The sequence below is a fragment of the Triticum aestivum genome, chromosome 2A (assembly GCF_018294505.1).
Source record: "Triticum aestivum cultivar Chinese Spring chromosome 2A, IWGSC CS RefSeq v2.1, whole genome shotgun sequence".
NCBI lineage: Eukaryota > Viridiplantae > Streptophyta > Magnoliopsida > Poales > Poaceae > Triticum > Triticum aestivum.
The window spans coordinates 265664181-265681120 of NC_057797.1; the positions used below are offsets into that span (position 1 = coordinate 265664181).

Here is a 16940-nt window from a genome sequence, read left to right on the forward strand (position 1 = left end):
CAGGTGTCTCCGATGGTACTTGTTGAGTTGGCATAGATCGAGATTAGGATTTGTCACTCCGATTGTCGGAGAGGTATCTCTGGGCCCTCTCGGTAATGCACATCTCTATAAGCCTTGCAAGCAATGCAACTAATGAGTTAGTTGCGGGATGACGTATTACGGAACGAGTAAAGAGACTTTCCGGTAACAAGATTGAACTAGGTATTGAGACACCGATGATCGAATCTCGGGCAAGTAACATACCGATGACAAAGGGAACAACGTATGTTGTTATGCGGTTTGACCGATAAAGATCTTCGGAGAATATGTAGGAACCAATATGAGCATCCAGGTTCCGCTATTGGTTATTGACCGGAGACGAGTCTCGGTCATGTCTACATAGTTCTCGAACCCGTAGGGTCCGCACGCTTAAAATTCGGTGACGATCGGTAATATGAGTTTATGTGTTTTGATGTACCGAAGGTAGTTCGGAGTCCCGGATATGATCACGGACATGACAAGGAGTCTCGAAATGGTCGAGACATAAAGATTGATATATTGGAAGCCTATATTTGGACATCAGAATGGTTCCGGGTGAAATCAGGATTTTACCGGAGTGCCGGGGGGATGACCGGAACCCCCCGGGGGTTAATGGGCCTTGTTAGGCCCTAGTGGAGAGAGTGAGGGGCCGGCCAGGGCAGGGCGTTGCGCCCCTCCCCTTGAGTTCGAATAGGACAAGGAAGGGGGGTGGCACCCCCTTGCCTTTCCCCTTTCCCACTCCTTCCTTCCCCCTCCTAGTGGGACTAGGAAAGGGGAGTCCTACTCCCACTAGGAGGAGGACTCCTCTTCCTGGTGCGCCCTACTAGGGCCAGCCAGCCTCCCCCCTTGCTCCTTTTTATACGGGGGCAGGGGGCACCCCAAGACACACAAGTTGATCAGTTGATCTTTTAGCCGTGTGTGGTGCCCCCCTCCACCATAATCCACCTCGGTCATATCGTAGCGGTGTTTAGGCGAAGCCCTGCGTCGGTAGCATCATCATCACCGTCATCACGCCGTCGTGCTAACGAAACTCCCTCAAAGCTCTGCTGGATCGGAGTTCATGGGACGTCACCGAGCTGAACGTGTGCTGAACTCGGAGGTGCCGTACGTTCGGTACTTGGATCGGTCGGATCGTGAAGACATACGACTACATCAACCACGTTCTCATAACGCTTCCGCTTACGGTCTACGAGGGTACGTGGACGACACTCTCCCCTCTCGTTGCTATGCATCACCATGATCTTGCGTGTGCGTAGGAAATTTTTTGAAATTACTACGTTCCCAACAATTCACAGTTTCAATTTTCACATAGCAATTAGTAAGTAGCAGCACTCAACATCACAGAGTAGCCGAGCGAAGGCCGGGGGGAGGTATGTAAGTGAGGCCTCCATGAGGGGAGACAACCGGAGGGAGGCTTAGCCTGGTCATCGATTTGAATGGAGTGTCGGAGCTGCGTAGGATGGGAGACCAGGCGGCGCCGTCCACCTCTCCCCGGGCGTCGACAATCAACAGAGACAGTGGCGGCGCGGACGGCGGGAGTGGCCGTGGGGGCTGTGGCCTGGTGTTGCTCACAATAAGGGACTGGAACGAAGAGGGACTGAGGGTGAGACGGAGGCGGCATCGCTGCACCAAGGCGCCAGGCAAGGGTGGCGGCTGCGCCAGGCTAGAGAGGTGGTGGCAGATGGGAACCCTACAAAAGAGGGCTTCTTTCTCTTTTCCAATTCTACCCCCAGCTTCTGCACACGAAATCGAGTGGATCGAGGGGCTTCTTCGGAAACACTATGGTTTTCTTGAAACCGCACGGTTCATCTGTTTTTACAAAAACCGCCCGGTTCGGCTGGTTTTTTCGATTCAATTGCTTGAATGGTCTGCTGGCTTAGAGAACTGCTGGGATCCCTGGTTTCGATATTTTCTGGTCCAGTTTTTTAAACTATGCTTCCATCTATATGTTGTCGGACCACGACCGTCACTAATCATCGGACTCTGAGGGGTTGCCTGCGTTGCTACTGCGCTACTACAACGAATGCTAGCTCCTGCTATGTTGCAAGCGACGATGATGGCTACCGCATACTGTTAGAGTTATGTCGAATATTATTGCACAAGGTAGGTTACAGTTGGATTTAGAGTCGTATGGTGTGTAGACAGGATATGGAGTCGTGTCCAATTAGGACACTTGTATCTAGGTCTCTTATATAATGAGAGAATAGACACACGATGTAACATATGCCGACATAATAACACAAGTACATAGGGGGAGCCGGCGCCCGAACGGCCGGGGTGTGATATTGTAGCGGTGTCATGGGGAGTGCCCGTAGTCAGGTCCCGGGGATGCAGCCATATCGGTGAACCTCGTTAGCAAATGTCGGTGTCATGCTTGTGGGATTGTTAGGTCCTCCGTAGGTTGACCGCGTATCTCAGATTAAGTCTAACAGATACACTAGGTGTTGCAAGCGGTATGGGCACCTGCTGCAAGCTGGAGTACGGGAGCTTCAATCTCGACTACCAATGCTGCGGCCCAAGCCAATGGCGGTGCAAGCGCGAGGCAGCGATGCTGCATCAGCCGCCAGTGATGCTGCGAGCAGTGGACGGTGACCGGCGGCCCAGCATTGCTGGGAGTGCTGCCACACACTACTGCATGGGGTGACCACCGCTGCGGCAAAGGACGCTTGCGCCGATCCCGATGATGCAAGGATGACGGCCCGTGCCACGACCAGAGATGCGCGGTGATGAGCCCGTGATGCACAATGCTGCGGCCAAGAAACATGCCGCGGCAAAGGATGAAGAAGTTAGGCTTATATTTCTCCAAATCGAGTGCGTTGTGATCTATGCTTGTACAGATCGATGCCACTCTCTCACTGAGCCTCTTCTTCTACAGAACAAAACCAAAAATGGTACATAAACCGAAACAGGAGTCAAAAGAAGCAAGACCAGAATTTTGATTAGATCTATGTTTGCTTCCCAGTCAATATGTGTCGCAGTTACACAAAACATATTTACATTTTCTCGAGAAAACCTAGCTCCTATAGTTTTCAGTGGTTAACAAAAGGCAAGAAGCCTCCTCAAAACCAGGGCTTCACGAACTCCACTTCTAAAGCTGGGTGTCAGCTTTTTTTCTTTCTTCTTCCTAAATCCTAAGTCTCAAAAATTCAGGTGAGCCCGAACAACATCGTCGATAGGAGATTGACAGATTGGGCAACTCTCGCTGCTCGATTTCAGCTGATCAGCACAGTTGAAGCAGGTGCACATATGGCCACACCTGAATGAACATCAACTCGGTTAGCAAGACTCCACACAACAATTCAAGGTTAAAGTGAGTCAAAAGTACATAATGTGTGTGTTCCTGCAAATCATTATAACCTGTAAAGTAAAGAGTCAACTTGCATCTCATGGCAGATGCAGCACGTGCCCTTTTTTGCTGTTATGTCAGGCTGGCTTGGCATCAACCCTGTTCAAAAGATTGCATCAGGCTTAAGAAAAAAAATTGATGATTATGAGTAGAACTAAAATGTCAGTGAGCTACTGTGGGGTAGTGGTAAACGGAAAACAAATCCAAGTTCAGATGGTACTCAACAGACTGAATTACAAAACCTGACACGCCAAGATTTAAGCAGCGAGTGGTCCAGCCCAAGAAGAACAGAATATATTGTTTAGCTTAGAAGACCAGAGTGACTCTTTTCCAAACAGTGCCACTCGAAAGTAGCTGTGGTCCTTTTTTTCAAGATTTCATCTGCCTAGCCTTTTAAGCAAAACTAGCTCACATGTCACCAGACATATTGCCTTCAATGCAAAATTATTTTCCAAATAAAAAAGAAACTTCAACTTCATCCTATTTTATGCCGAACAGGACCAGATATAGAAGAGACACAGACATAAAAAATCTTTTGTCGCAACTCACCAGCTTCGCGAAGTGCGCTGCACACCTCTTCTTTAATGGAATGCTGCATCTTTACTTGGGATGCAATACAAGTTTCTGCCAACTTACGTAGTTCATATATTTCATGATGAATCTGGGCCATTTCACTTCTTACCCTGACCTCCATTTCCTGTAACAGACAGCATAGTAAGAACATGTCTTTCCACAATTGACATTGAACAGCAGCTGACTCACAAGCAAATTTTGATTTTCATGTTGTTGTTGTTCTAATGATGAGTGCTGCCAATTGTCTTGGTGGTGGGCTGTGACATGGGAGACAGGTGCTAATGAACACGGTGCAGATGCCACCTGATCTTCATTCCGGGGTTCATCATTCTGTTGCCAGTATAAGTGTTCTGGATAGTAACCCCCAAATTCATCAATCATGTGTTCTTGTCTTTGCTTCTGCAGAATTGCTCTCAGGAGATGGTTCATTTTATTGCTAAAATCACTCTCAAGGGAATTTGAGACCTTTTTGCTGCATGGAAGAAACAAATATGTTACGGTTAACAAAATAAAAATAGGGGACGCTCATTATTGACATAATACGCTAATTAGAAGAGAACACCAAGAAGGCATAATACGCTAATGTTTAAGCTTGTTTAGCCTATTTGTTTTATTGTTTTCTCTTGTCATTTTGTTAGGATAGCCTGGCAGTTTATTTCTCTTTCCTTCTACTCCCTCCGTCCCATAATGTAAGACGTTTTTTACTCTAGTGTAGAGTCAGAAAACGTCTTACATTATGGGACGGAGGGAGTAGTTTTTGCTTACTGATTTGGTTTTTGGTCGCAGCCATGCTTGTGGTGGCGTATTATGCCTTCTTGGTGTTCTCTTCTAATAAAAAAATACCTTTTAAGCTTGTTTAAGCTTTAGTGGCTTTTTATTGGTAGGCTAGCCAAGTTTTACGGAACACTTGCATCTCAGTATGTCTTCATAAAAAAAAGTTTTGCTGGAGTGAACCAAGTGCATCTAGTTGCGCAGGTGGAGATGTGCAAAACATATACTGGGAATTAGAGGGAAATTACCTCTCAAGAAGATTACAAATATCAGCATTGCCAGACAAATCTCGACTGTCTGCTTGTGTGGCAATATGCAATGATCTCCATGAGTTAGGGGAGTCTATCCAAGGCCGATCATTAAATTCAATCTGATTATGGTTCTCCATATCCCCAATTGCACCCTGATGCCAGCTGTCCGGACTCATGGAATCTACTGGTGCGGGCCAACCAAGACTGCTCATCCATAGTGCTCTCTCGTCCCAAGAACCATTCAGACTTTGGTTGTCTTCTTCTCGTAAAGTTTCACCTCTTGATGAAGGAGTTTCTTGAAGTTCACACGATGTGCTTATAGTACTTGGGGAGATATCATCCATATATTGATTATCGTAGACAACACGATGATCACCGTACCTTGCAAAGCTTGAAGCTTTAGAACTTTCTTGTCTTCCCTTTGTGTCTATCTTCTCATCATATTGATTGCCCTTTGTGTCTATCTTCTCATCATATTGTCGATTTCCTGAACCGTGGGAGTTAACAAGGCTCTCAATCGCTAGCCCGGTAGACTTCTCCGCAGATGGATTTCTATCATCACTATGTTGTTCATCAGCCCTGCACTTCGTGAAAACAAGTATTGCTTTAGGCATACATGAGAGTAGACGGAAATCAAGTACGAGTACTTAATAGATACGACCAAGGACAAACCCAACTTCTCCATCTAAGCTATTTGAAACAGTAGTTTACCTATTATTTTGCGGACTGCATTCATTTGCATCTTGTGAATCTGTCTTGCTGCTATCATCTCTGCCCATCCGAAATTGCAATCATCAAGAGCATACTACAGACTTAAATACGTGTTGTTGTGACATTCTAAGAAAAGACCAAGAAGACAAACATGTACTAATACACCAAAATTGTTCAGAGATCCTTTTTATCCACCAAAATTGTCTCAAGCCATCTTATGTAAGAGAGAGAAAAAACGTGCTAATACCTCAATGCCTCAGGTCTGCATTTTGGTGGGTGTGGCCTAACAGGTCTTAGTAGATTCCACACTTCATCGTTAATTGCGTCTCCATGACGCAATAGCTTTAGACGAAGCATGGACTGCAGCATATCAAAGAACATTTTAAGATGAGAAGCAGTGATTATTGCATAAACATGCTTCAAAGGGACGGGATAAAAAAGCAGCGCCTCGAGAAATAGAACAGAGAATACAGATACCAATACCATGCCAATAATGTTCCAGGGAGTAAATAAATGAGTTCATGCGAGCAGACAAGTAGTCTGGTATTTAGTAACAGACTTTGCAGTAGAGGGAAGAATAATCTTGTCCTTGGAGGAAGGAATAATGAAAGAAAAAGGAATGTTTTATTTATGTTAGTTGCTAATGCCAGGAATATGTGGAGGGAGGGAACGCTGTTAATCAATGAAATGCATGCTCGAAATTTCTGCAAACAAGAACAGTTGCTTTCAAGGATGGCAATTCTTCAGAACCACGCTGTCATTGCCTTGTCCAGTTAAAAGTTCATTTTTCCTAGGTACCATGCACATCAATATTGGCTGGAGTTGGAGTAAAGGAAAAACAAAAATGTTTCAAGTAACTGAAGGGGCCCGCACCGCTAGCTCTGGGAAAAAACGGCTGGCGACAGCTAGCTCTCCTCTCTCCTCTGCCCGCGCCGCTGGCCGCTCCGGGCCGCGGCGGCCACCAAATCCCGGCCGTTATGGCTGCCAGCTGCGCCTCCTGCTTCCCCGCGCAGGCCCGTCGGAGCCCCTCCCCGCCCACTGGGGCCGCGTTTCGATCCGGTGGACCATCCCAGCTCTCCTCCCCTCGGTCTGCGGCCTCGACGGCAGCTGCGTCAGATCCGGCCTCGACGCCGCGAATCCTGCGGCGCGGCGAGCCATCCGGGGCCGGGGCGCGGCTCGGACCGCCGGATCTGGGGGCCAGGCGCGCCTTAAATCCGTTGTGGTTCGCCCCTCCTCACCGGCCTCTCTTTCCTCTTCGGGCCAGGCCAGCTCGGGGGGGGGGGGGGGGGGGGGGGATGGATGGACGGAGGTCAAGTCCCGAAAGAAGGGGAAGGCCGGCTCCCGCTCGGCGGATAGAGGCGGGCGTGCTCCGACCCTGCGCTCGGACCGCCGCAGATCATTCAAGGCGGATGCGGGGAGGGAGGCCTTTTTAAGCAAGTTCAAAGGTAAATGCTTCCGTTGCCTCAGTAAGCGCCACCGCCGCGTAGATTGCCGGGATCCCCTCCGCTGCATCATCTGCAAGCGGGCGGGTCATTTCGGCAAGGAGTGCCCTCAAAACCCAAGAAACGGTGGCCCGGGAGGGGCTGCCCGTGCTCGCTTGATCTTCCCGGCTGCACCAAGAGCTCCGGTCCGCGACCGCGTCGTCTTCCCGCCAGCGCCACCCCCACCCCGCCCCCCTGCCCCATGGCAAGCCTCGCTCTCTGCGACCCGGCCAGGAGGCCGCGGGAGAGCAGCAAGATCATCGTGGCCTCCCCGGCGTTGGAGATCGAGGAGCACGTGCTACGCCAGCACGCGGTCACCCTCACCGCTGCGGACCGCTCGCACTCCACCACCCCCGCCGCGGTGGGCAGGGTCATCCTCGAGCAGCTCTCCACCCCTCCGCACCTGCTTCGCGTCACTGCCCACCAGCCAGAAGCTTTCCTAGTCCACTTCAACCTCCCTGCGCACCGGGACAACGCCGTGCGCCGGGGCGTCATCAAGGTGGAGGGATGCAAGTACTTCATCAGGGCTTGGAATGAGGACGACCACGCCGCGCTTCTCAAGTTCCACCACCACGTTCGCGTCGTCGTTGAAGACCTGCCCATGAAGTTCTGGTCGCTGCTGGGTGCAGAGGAGGCCCTCGGCGACGTCGGCCGCGTCGACCGGCTCGACTCGCGCACCCTGAAGAGAGGGCACACCAAGACGTTCGCGTTCTGGCTCTGGGTGTGGGATGTTGCCCACATCCCCACCAAGCACGCGCTCTGGGTGCTCAAGCGGGGCGCGGGCCGGGCGGACGAGATCGTCGGCCTCGCCCCCGCTGATCGCCGCATCCCCCCGCCGCTAGGCGTTCGGCGCTATGATCTCCTGATCCACGTCGACCTGTTGGAGGATTGGACCCCCCTCTCGCCGCGCTCTTCGCACTCCGGCCAGAGCGGGCTGCCATCCTCGGATGAAGATGACGACCGCCCCTTCCCGCGCTACGAGCCTGGCACATGGGTGGCGCACGTCAAGGATGGGCAGGGCAAGGCCCTCAGTCGGGCGCCGTGTGTCGGGGCTGCGGCCTGCGGCCCTGTGCTCGGAGGTGGTGCCCGTGACCGCGAGGAGGACGGCGGAAGTGGAGGCGCTGGGGCAAGCCGCTCCTGGAGAGATCGCCTGCTTGGCGGCGGCTGCCACGACAGGAGCTGCAACGAGGACGTCGTCAGGGAGGCGCATCGGCGCCACAGCAGATCCCCTGCCAGGCGTCGCCACGGGACGGACCGGCACGGCCGTCGGGCGGGCGGCAAGGCCGCGGGTGCTCATGTCCTGCGCGCAACACCACCGCTCCCCCTGCGCTCTGCGCCTCCTCCTCCCCCCGCGGCGGAGGCGGACCCGGTGGCCCAGTTCTTCTCCTTCTCCGACAATGGGCGCGCCCTGCCTCCACCCCCGCGCACAGACTGCATGCAATTGGAGCTTGAGAGCGCCATGCAGGAAGCCCTGGTCACCCCGCTTGCCTTCGAAGACGGTGGCCGCTCCCCTCCCCCTCAAGCCGCAAACCCACCCAAGCTGGAGAGCCCGGAGATGCTTCCGTGCCTGCTGCCCTGCATCGCCTCCCCTGCTACGGCGACGGTGGGTTTCCAGATGGAGGCGGTCACCCACCAGGTGGGCGCCATGTGCATCGACAACGGGAAGGCGCAGGTTGAGGAGTTGTTCGCCCCGGTGCCGCCCCCGATCCTCTCTAGCCAGCCTCCACGTCCTCGCCTCTCCGCCCCGCCCAAGTCCAGGGCCACCTCCGCCCCATCTCGCCGCAGCGCTCGGCAGGCGGCCGCGGGCACCTCCATCCCCGTGGCGCAAAGGGCGGTGCTGCGCCTCGTTCAGGAGCTGGGAGAGCTTGGCCCGAAGGACAAGATGACTGAAAGAGCTGCAGCGCGGATCATGAAGCGCTTCCAGGAACCACTCTCCGACGGCATTGCTGCGATAGCCAAGCTCACGGGGCTCAACCAGGGTGCTCTGACGATCGCCGCGGGCATGGCAGGAATCGCCGACGCGGAGGAGATCATGCAAGGCTGATTATGTTGGTAGTTTTAGTGTTAGCTAGTCTCTGCCAGCGGCTGGTCTTAAACCAGTTCGAGTTAGGATTAGTTTCTATGTTTAGTTCTCCGGCATTGTGGACGGCTCGACGACGACGGGGTTTTGGGGCTACTGGTGGCCGTCGTCGCCCTTGGTTTCGCTGTATGGTGTCTCTGTTTGTTTCAAGTAGATGGTTCAGTTGGCGGTGCAATTTCAGTTTCTTAGATGGATGAAGGCAATCTAACCTTCATGACCTGGAACGTTAGAGGTTTGAACTGCCGGCAAAACGCACGGTCGTCAGCGACGTAGCCTCCTCCCATAGAGTAGCAGTGCTCTGTTTACAGGAAACTAAGATCGACACCTGGACGACTGCGGTAGCTAGAGAGATAGGAGGTAGCAGATTGCAGGGGTGTGTGGTGCTGCCGGCAACGGGGACTAGAGGGGGCGCAGCGATTTTCTGGGACAAGGATGTAGTCGACGTAGCTTCGCACTACCTGGGTAGTTTCTCCATTATGGCTAGGGTGCACGAAAGGAGTTCAAGGAAGGTTTTTTGGATGACCACGATTTACGGCCCAACTGATGATGCACAAAAAGAAAGCTTCCTATCGGAGATAGCTGCTGCCGCCCCTCCTGCTGACGAGCCGTGGATGATCAACGATGACTTCAACATGATATATCAAGCGCGAGACAAGAGCAACTCCAACATAAACAGAAGGATGATCGGGAAGTTTCGTCGGGCCATTGATTTAGCAGGGCTCAAGGAAGTCAAGTGCAAAAACCGGCGTTTCACTTGAAGCAATGAGAGAGAAAGCCCTAACATGTGCAGCATTGACAAGATTTTCTGCAACACGCGCTGGGAAGAATCGCACCCAGACCACATGTTGTTTGCTGCGTCAACTTCTTTCTCAGATCACTGCCCCCTGGTTCTCTCTGCTTGGATGCACCACGAAGAAGCGCTAGGTTCAGATTTGAAAACTTCTGGCCTAAATTTCCTCATTTCTTCCAAACAGTCACTCATGCCTGGCAAAGGCCAGTGCAGCACGACTGCCCTTCCGTCAGAATCAAGATGAAGCTTGACAGAACAGCGGCTGACCTGAGAATTTGGAGCAAGGCCTCTTTTGGTAAAGGAAAAATGCAGCTGCACATCGCAAATGAGGTCATACGTCTGTTCAACGTGGCGCAAGAAAACAAAGTACTCACGCCTGCAGAATTTCATCTGAGAAAGCAGCTCAAGATGAAAGTGCTTGGTTTAGCAGCCATTGAGCGGGCAAGGAGGCAAGCCTCTAGGATTACCTGGCTAAAGGCAGGAGATGCAAACACGAAGTTTTTCCACGCAAGAGTGAGAGCTAGAAGGAGAAAAAACTTCATTCACTCCCTCAGGGAGGATGGCTTGGAGGTGTTCGATCACAACGGAAAGGAGAGGATTATTCACGATCACTTCGCCAGATTTCTGGGCAAGCAGGAGGATAGAAAAGCCACCATAAACTGGGAACGACTGGCCATTCCCACCATTGATCCGCAAGGTTTGGACTCGCCGTTCTCCATAGCCGAGGTTTGGCCAACCATCGTCTCCTCCCCAACGGAAAAAGCTCCTGGCCTTGACGGGTTCACGGGACAATTCTTCCGCTCCTGCTGGCACATTATTCAGGATGACATCATGGCAGTGTTTAACAAATTCCATCAGGTGGCTGGGCAAAATTTCCAAGAGATCAACACGGCTCTGATTACACTGCTGCCAAAGAAAAATGGAGCTTCAGAGGTCAACCATTATCGGCCAATCAGCTTGATCCACTCAGTTGCCAAACTAATCTCCAAAGTGCTCTCTGCAAGGCTGGCAAGGGCTCTAGATACAATCATCTCACCGGCATAGACTGCTTTTCAGAAAGGCAAATGCATCCACGAGAGCTATCAGTACGTACAGAGTTGTGTTCGGATGTTGCATAGAACGAAGAAAAAGGCGCTTTTCTTCAAACTGGACATAGCAAAGGCTTTTGATTCGGTGTCATGGGAGTACCTGCTCGAGCTCAAGCAAAAAATGGGTTTCCCTCCGAGATGGAGAAACTGGATAGCTCTGCTACTCTCCTCTGCCACCTCCGCCTGCTTGCTCAACGGAACGCAGGGCCAATCAATTTCTCATGGCTGTGGTTTTAGGCAGGGTGATCCACTATCCCCGCTGCTTTTCATCCTGGCGATTGACCCCCTTCACCACCTCCTTCAAGCTGCTGCGGAGGAAGAGATGATCGCTCGGCTGCCAGGCCGGGGCATCAGCATGCGAGTCAGCTTATACGCTGATGACGCCGTCATTTTCGCAAACCCAGTGAAGGAGGAAGTGGATGCACTGCTGCACTTGCTCAGCAGATTCGGGGAAGCCACGGGACTGAGGTTAAACCAGGCTAAATCTGCAGTCATCCCAATCAACTGTGCTGATGTTCAGTTAGATGTGGTTCTGCAAAACTTTGGGGGGCTGCACTCCACGTTCCCAACCACATACCTGGGACTGCCAATCTCTCCAAGGAAGCTAAGGCTGGTGCATTTCCAATTTATCATCGACCGGATACGCTCAAGGTTGGCTGGGTGGAAGGGCAAGCTGATGAACATGGCAGGAAGAAGAGTACTGGTGCGTGCCGTTCTGACGGTGCTGCCGGTGTTTGCAATGACTGTCCTCAAAGTGCCGAAAAAGATCCTGAAAGACGTGGACAAAGCAAGGAGGCAGTTTTTATGGGCTCATGATGAGAATGTCACCGGCGCCAAATGCAAGGTGGCCTGGGGCAAAGTCTGTCTTCCGGTGGACAAGGGGGGGCTTGGTTTGCTAGATCTACATCGCTTCAGCACAGCTCTCCGGCTGCGCTGGTTTGTGGCTCTCATGGCAACAGCCACGCCGGACTTGGATGAACTTCCCGGCCCCATGTGTCAAGGAGGACCTGGAGCTGTTTGCATCGGCCACCAACGTGCACTTGGGCAACGGAAAAACAGCGCTTTTCTGGACTTGCAAATGGATCGGGCCGGTGGCGCTGCAACACGAGTTCCCCGCCTTGTTTCAGCATTCCAGAAGGAAAAACAGGACAGTTCAAGACGCGCTGGCAAATGACACATGGGTGCGTGACCTCCGGCATGGCAACACAGCAGAGATTGCCCACCAGTTTTTGCAAATGTGGAGGAAAATTCAGGGCGCAGGCATCTTTCTTTCCTCCGACGAGGACACGATCAGCTGGGCGGCAACCACAGGAGGAGGAAACTACTCGGCAAAGGCTGCTTACGATCTACAGATCAGTGACATCCCTCCCTCAGGTGAAACAACTGCGATTTGGAGAGCTTGGGCGCCAGGTACGGTGAAGATCTTTGCTTGGCTGCTCCACCAAGACAAGCTTTGGTGCAACGATCGCCTACAACGGCGAGGGTGGCCCAACGGGTATTTCTACGCTTGCTGCAACAGAAATCTGGAAAGCTCAATTCACCTTTTCTGGGACTGCCCTTTCGCCCGAACGGTCTGGCAGGCAGCGTCGCGTAGATATGGTTGCGCACTGCTCAATGAAGCGCGGGAAGCAGGTCACAGCTCTCTCAGGCATTGGGAAAGGCTGATTGCTTCAACGCCTCAAAGTTGCAGAAAGGGGCTAAGGACGATGATGCTGCTGATCACGTGGGAGCTCTGGAAAGAGAGGAATGCGTCTGTGTTCAGAGGAAAAACGCCTCGGACGGAGGACGTTCTGCGAGCCATCAAGAACACGATGGAGCTCTGGCGGCTCGCAGGAGCGCGATGCATTGAGGCCCCGTTCGGGGAGGATGTTGTGAGATGAAACACCCTGGTCATGTAACTGGCCTAGCTCTGGCCACTCTTAGCTCTCCCAAAACCACGATCACTTGATCACTCATGTATTTCTCGCTGCTTTCTTCTAAATCAATGAAGCCGGTGACCCCGGATCTTTCAAAAAAAAAGTAACTGAAGGTATGGCAGAAAAAAAAATAACACAACCTAAAAGGCGATGCCATTAAGAAGAATTGAAATTTGCGTTGTACTTTGCACAACTAAACTGCCCAGCCATTACTCATATTTATGTCCCTGGTACATGCTATAGCAAGTAACCTGTGAAGTCATGTGGTATGGTTTGTTTGGCTTGTTGGCCACAACTGTGCAGCAATCACAATCTCCACATGATACAAACCAGAGATGATATTCACTCGTGACATCTCATCCATCAGCTATGAGAAGCCACAACTTTTTTTCTTTTTCTTTTGAGGGGTGCAAGCTATAGCCCCCTTTTTCAGGGATCCAAGCCATAACCTCAATCAGTCTGGCATTGAAACGCCCATCCTACTGTACTGAACGTAAGGGCCTCATTCTAAGGCCGGCAAGCGCCTCCGTTCTAAAAACTGTACTGAACGTTGCTCCACTGTCACCAGCAAATTAGTTGCATATTACTGCCATTGAAAGTACTACTACGTATGTTAACTTTTCTCATTCATAATGACATACAAACAGATCTGCAAAGGTCATGAGCGGCTATAGGGTACTAGAGTTTCCACGATCAAGATTATTGGATCTTTTGGTCGAGCTTTTGCGACTATTCACCAGAGTCACAAATAAGATCACTAACTAGTTTGATGGTCACATAATAACATGTAAGGACTAAGGGGCTGTCAAGTTTTTAGACCATTCCCGTCTATTTTTGGTTGAGCCGAAATAAAGCATGATTATGGAGTTTGCACATGCCATTGATCAGCAATGCCAGTTGGGAAACCGATCTACCAAACAGTTCTCCGGCCCCATCCTTGCGGGTCTAAAACCAACAACTCACACTTCTTGGCTCGTCTTAAATAATGTTTCCAAAACGATACTAAGAAAATTGCGTCACTGATCATCAATTTATGGTTTTTTTTTGCATCGAAATCAATTTATGGTTGATGGAGGTAATTTTGTACTCTAATGCTAGTATATATACTGTATAATGCATTATGCAGCGTGAACTTTTTTGATGGAATACGAATTTACCTGGATCCTGCCTTTGTGCCCGAAGCGAGAGACGGCGTGTCGCTCCGCGAGCGCGGCGAGCTCTCGCCTGCGACGATGTGCCATCCGAGCGACAAGCTCCTCCACTGCGCGGCGCCCGCGTACCGTCCTGACCACCAGCTTGGGCGGCCGAGTGCCCTTGATATGAACGGCGAGCGACTCGACTGCGTTGCGCAGCTGGGTCGGCGACGGGGGCGCGGACTGCGAGAGCGCGAGCTCGTTATTGGCGGCCTCCAGGTCCTCCTCCGGCAGCGAGGCAGCCCCGCTGAGCTTCTTGACGATGCATCCGACGCGGCCGCGTGGCGAGCCATCGGATTCAGAGGTGACGTCGCCCGAGGCGCGGGGCGTGACGGGCCCCACGGCCTCGATCTCGCGCCAGCGCTGGATGAGCGAGGACGCCCGCGGGCCCGACGGCGGCAGGTCCGGGCCGGCAGTGGTCGTGGAGGAGGCGTCGGACGGCGCAGGCGAGGGCTCACGGAAGACGGCGGCGCGGGCGGCGACGGGGCGGGTGGCCGAGGCGAGCGCGGACAGCTCGGCCTCCCTGTCGCGGCGGCGCGCATCGGCGGGAGGCGGCGGCTCGGAGGCCGTGGCGGCGGCAGCGGCGGCCGCCCAGCGCTCCAATATAATCCGCTTGCGCCTGGGCGTGGGCTCGGCGGGCGCGGTGGCGGCGGCCTCGGAGAAGGAGTGGCGCGGCGGCGGTATGAGGACGTTGACGTTGAAGAAGCGCCTGTGCCTGGAGGTGGAGGTGGAGGTGGAGGGGTCCCTCCATGGCGCGGAGTCGTGGGGCATGGCGGCCAGGGAAGAGGCCATGGGGAGAAGGGTCGGGGCAGGCTAAGAATGGGCAGTGGTGGCGGGAGGACGCGTGTGCGGTGGTGAATATAAGGAGACAAGAGGAAGAGAAGCTCCACGATTCCTGCGATCCTGCGATCGCGGTTCCGTTTTGCTATGCTATTTTCCGCTCCGGCAAGAGCCGTTGCGCACGGGAGCACAGAGCCACGGGGCAGAGCAGAATGGCGGGGGAGAAGAGAGAGAGAGAGAGAGAGAGAGAGTTTGCTCCTAAATTTAGGCGGAGGAGGCGGGGGAGGGAAGAAGGTGCCGTTACGGCGTTAGCGCGGGCGGGCGTGGTTTCCGCGCCATTCCACCTCGCACCCTTTCCCGTTTCGGGCCACGGTGGTTGCCCTGCCATGTGCCATGTGACGTGCGCCCGGGTCGTCGTCCCTGCTCCGCCCGCGCCGGTGTTGGTCTTCCCTCGTTAGGTGCTGCATGCGTCGCGCTACACGTTGCTTTCTCACAGAATGTGCTTGCTTTGCAATTGCAATTGCATTGCATACAGGCTGCGCATGCCGACTCCGACCCCTCCTCTCCTCTCCTCTCCTCAGCTACATGCCGACTTTAGCTCCCTTTTTGGGTATTTTTCTGGGTTTTAATTATCAGTATCATTATTCCCAACAAGTTATAAAGTCTTGTCTGTCTCCCAACTGCGAGCTGCCTTGTCCGACGCTTATCTATGCGTGTGAATCTGCGGTTCACAACGTACGTGACACGTCCACCGTTATCCACGCGTGCTTCTCACAGGTTCTTTATATTATAGTCCTATCTATAAGAGACTTATTACTCCACGACGTGGTACGAGTGAATCCACATGATGGCGTTTTCCGTTTCCATCTCGTAATCAAAGCGAGGTGCGGTAAACTATCTACTCTACTCTGCTCTGACTAAACCCGCCAGGCGAGACCGTCAACTTGTCCACCTCCTGCTGTGGTGTATCCACGACCAGTTAAACCCTGAAATTCGCCTCTAAAAGCATCTCCAACAGACGCCCCAAACGACACGCGCGCGGTAAACCCAGCTTTTAGCGTGCGCGGGGCGGCAAACCGCGCTCCAGCGACCGCGGGAAACAAGCGCGCGCAGGAACCGTTTGCGCGCGCGCGCGAAAAGGCGCCAGCTCGCGCGCAAGATTTGACGCGCCGCTTCGCGCGCGCCTATAAAGCTGCGCGCCGCTTCGCCACGCGCTTCTCCACACTTCCTCTTCCCCTCTTCCTCTTCCTCTCTGCCACGCGCCGCTCCAGCGCCCCGCCACCGCCGCGCCGCCATGCCGCCGCGCCGCCGAGGAGCGTCCGGCTACCGCGGCGTCTATCTGCGCCCCAACGGCTGCTACACCGCGGAGATACGCTCCGGCGAACTCCGGCTCGGCCTCGGCACGTACGGGACGGCGCGCGAGGCCGCCCGCGCGTATGACGCGGCGGCGTGGCGCCTAGGCCGGCCGCGCGGCCAGATGAACTTTCAAGATGTGTACACGCTCCAGCAAGCGCTCAACCTCGCCCCTCTGCCTCGTCTGAACACGGCGGAAGACCGTGCGGAGCATGCCGAGCGGCAACGCCGCCTCCTCGTCACCCAGGAGGACGAGCGGGTCATGGCGGAGTGGCGCCAGCGCCACCCGGAGGACGTCGCCTACGAGCAGGCCTACTGGGCAAGGCGCCGCGAGGAGGACACGCGAAGGCGCCGCGAGACGCGGTTGGAAAGGCGTCAGCGGAAGGCGTTGGTGAATGCGCAGTCCTACATCGTTGCAGCAGGTGGGCAGTCGTTCTTCGCGTCGAACGATGATCGGTGGCTGGACATCTGGCTAGACACCTCGGACGACACCGCCGAAGATGATAATGGTGATGATGATAGCGACTTAGAGTAGTTTCTATCTAGTTGCGCCGTAGCTTATCTATGCTTTCGAACTATCTATCTAGTT

General features: G+C 53.5%; 1 protein-coding gene across 1 annotated transcript; it reads right to left on the bottom strand.

Annotated features, from left to right (window-relative positions):
• Positions 1 to 2934: 2934 nt before the first annotated feature.
• Positions 2935 to 15240, bottom strand: LOC123188507 (uncharacterized). The gene is made up of 8 exons (XM_044600655.1): positions 14183 to 15240; positions 5918 to 6030; positions 5671 to 5730; positions 4957 to 5538; positions 4127 to 4409; positions 3914 to 4061; positions 3376 to 3463; positions 2935 to 3274 (listed from the first exon to the last, which is right to left on the bottom strand). The coding sequence occupies exons 1-8, from the start codon at positions 15008 to 15010 to the stop codon at positions 3157 to 3159; spliced, it is 2220 nt and encodes a 739-aa protein (XP_044456590.1). The 5' UTR covers positions 15011 to 15240; the 3' UTR covers positions 2935 to 3156.
• Positions 15241 to 16940: the final 1700 nt, after the last annotated feature.

What these genes read in the sequence shown, in the direction of transcription:
- LOC123188507 (XM_044600655.1), bottom strand. Translation starts at nt 15,010, where the DNA reads ATGGCCTCTTCCCTGGCCGCCATGCCCCACGACTCCGCGCCATGGAGG. An exon ending in GGCACAAAGGCAGGATCCAG is followed by an intron (nt 6,031 to 14,182) that starts GTAAATTCGTAT and finishes GATATGCTGCAG; the next exon opens with TCCATGCTTCGTCTAAAGCT. An exon ending in TGCAGTCCGCAAAATAATAG is followed by an intron (nt 5,539 to 5,670) that starts GTAAACTACTGT and finishes CACGAAGTGCAG; the next exon opens with GGCTGATGAACAACATAGTG.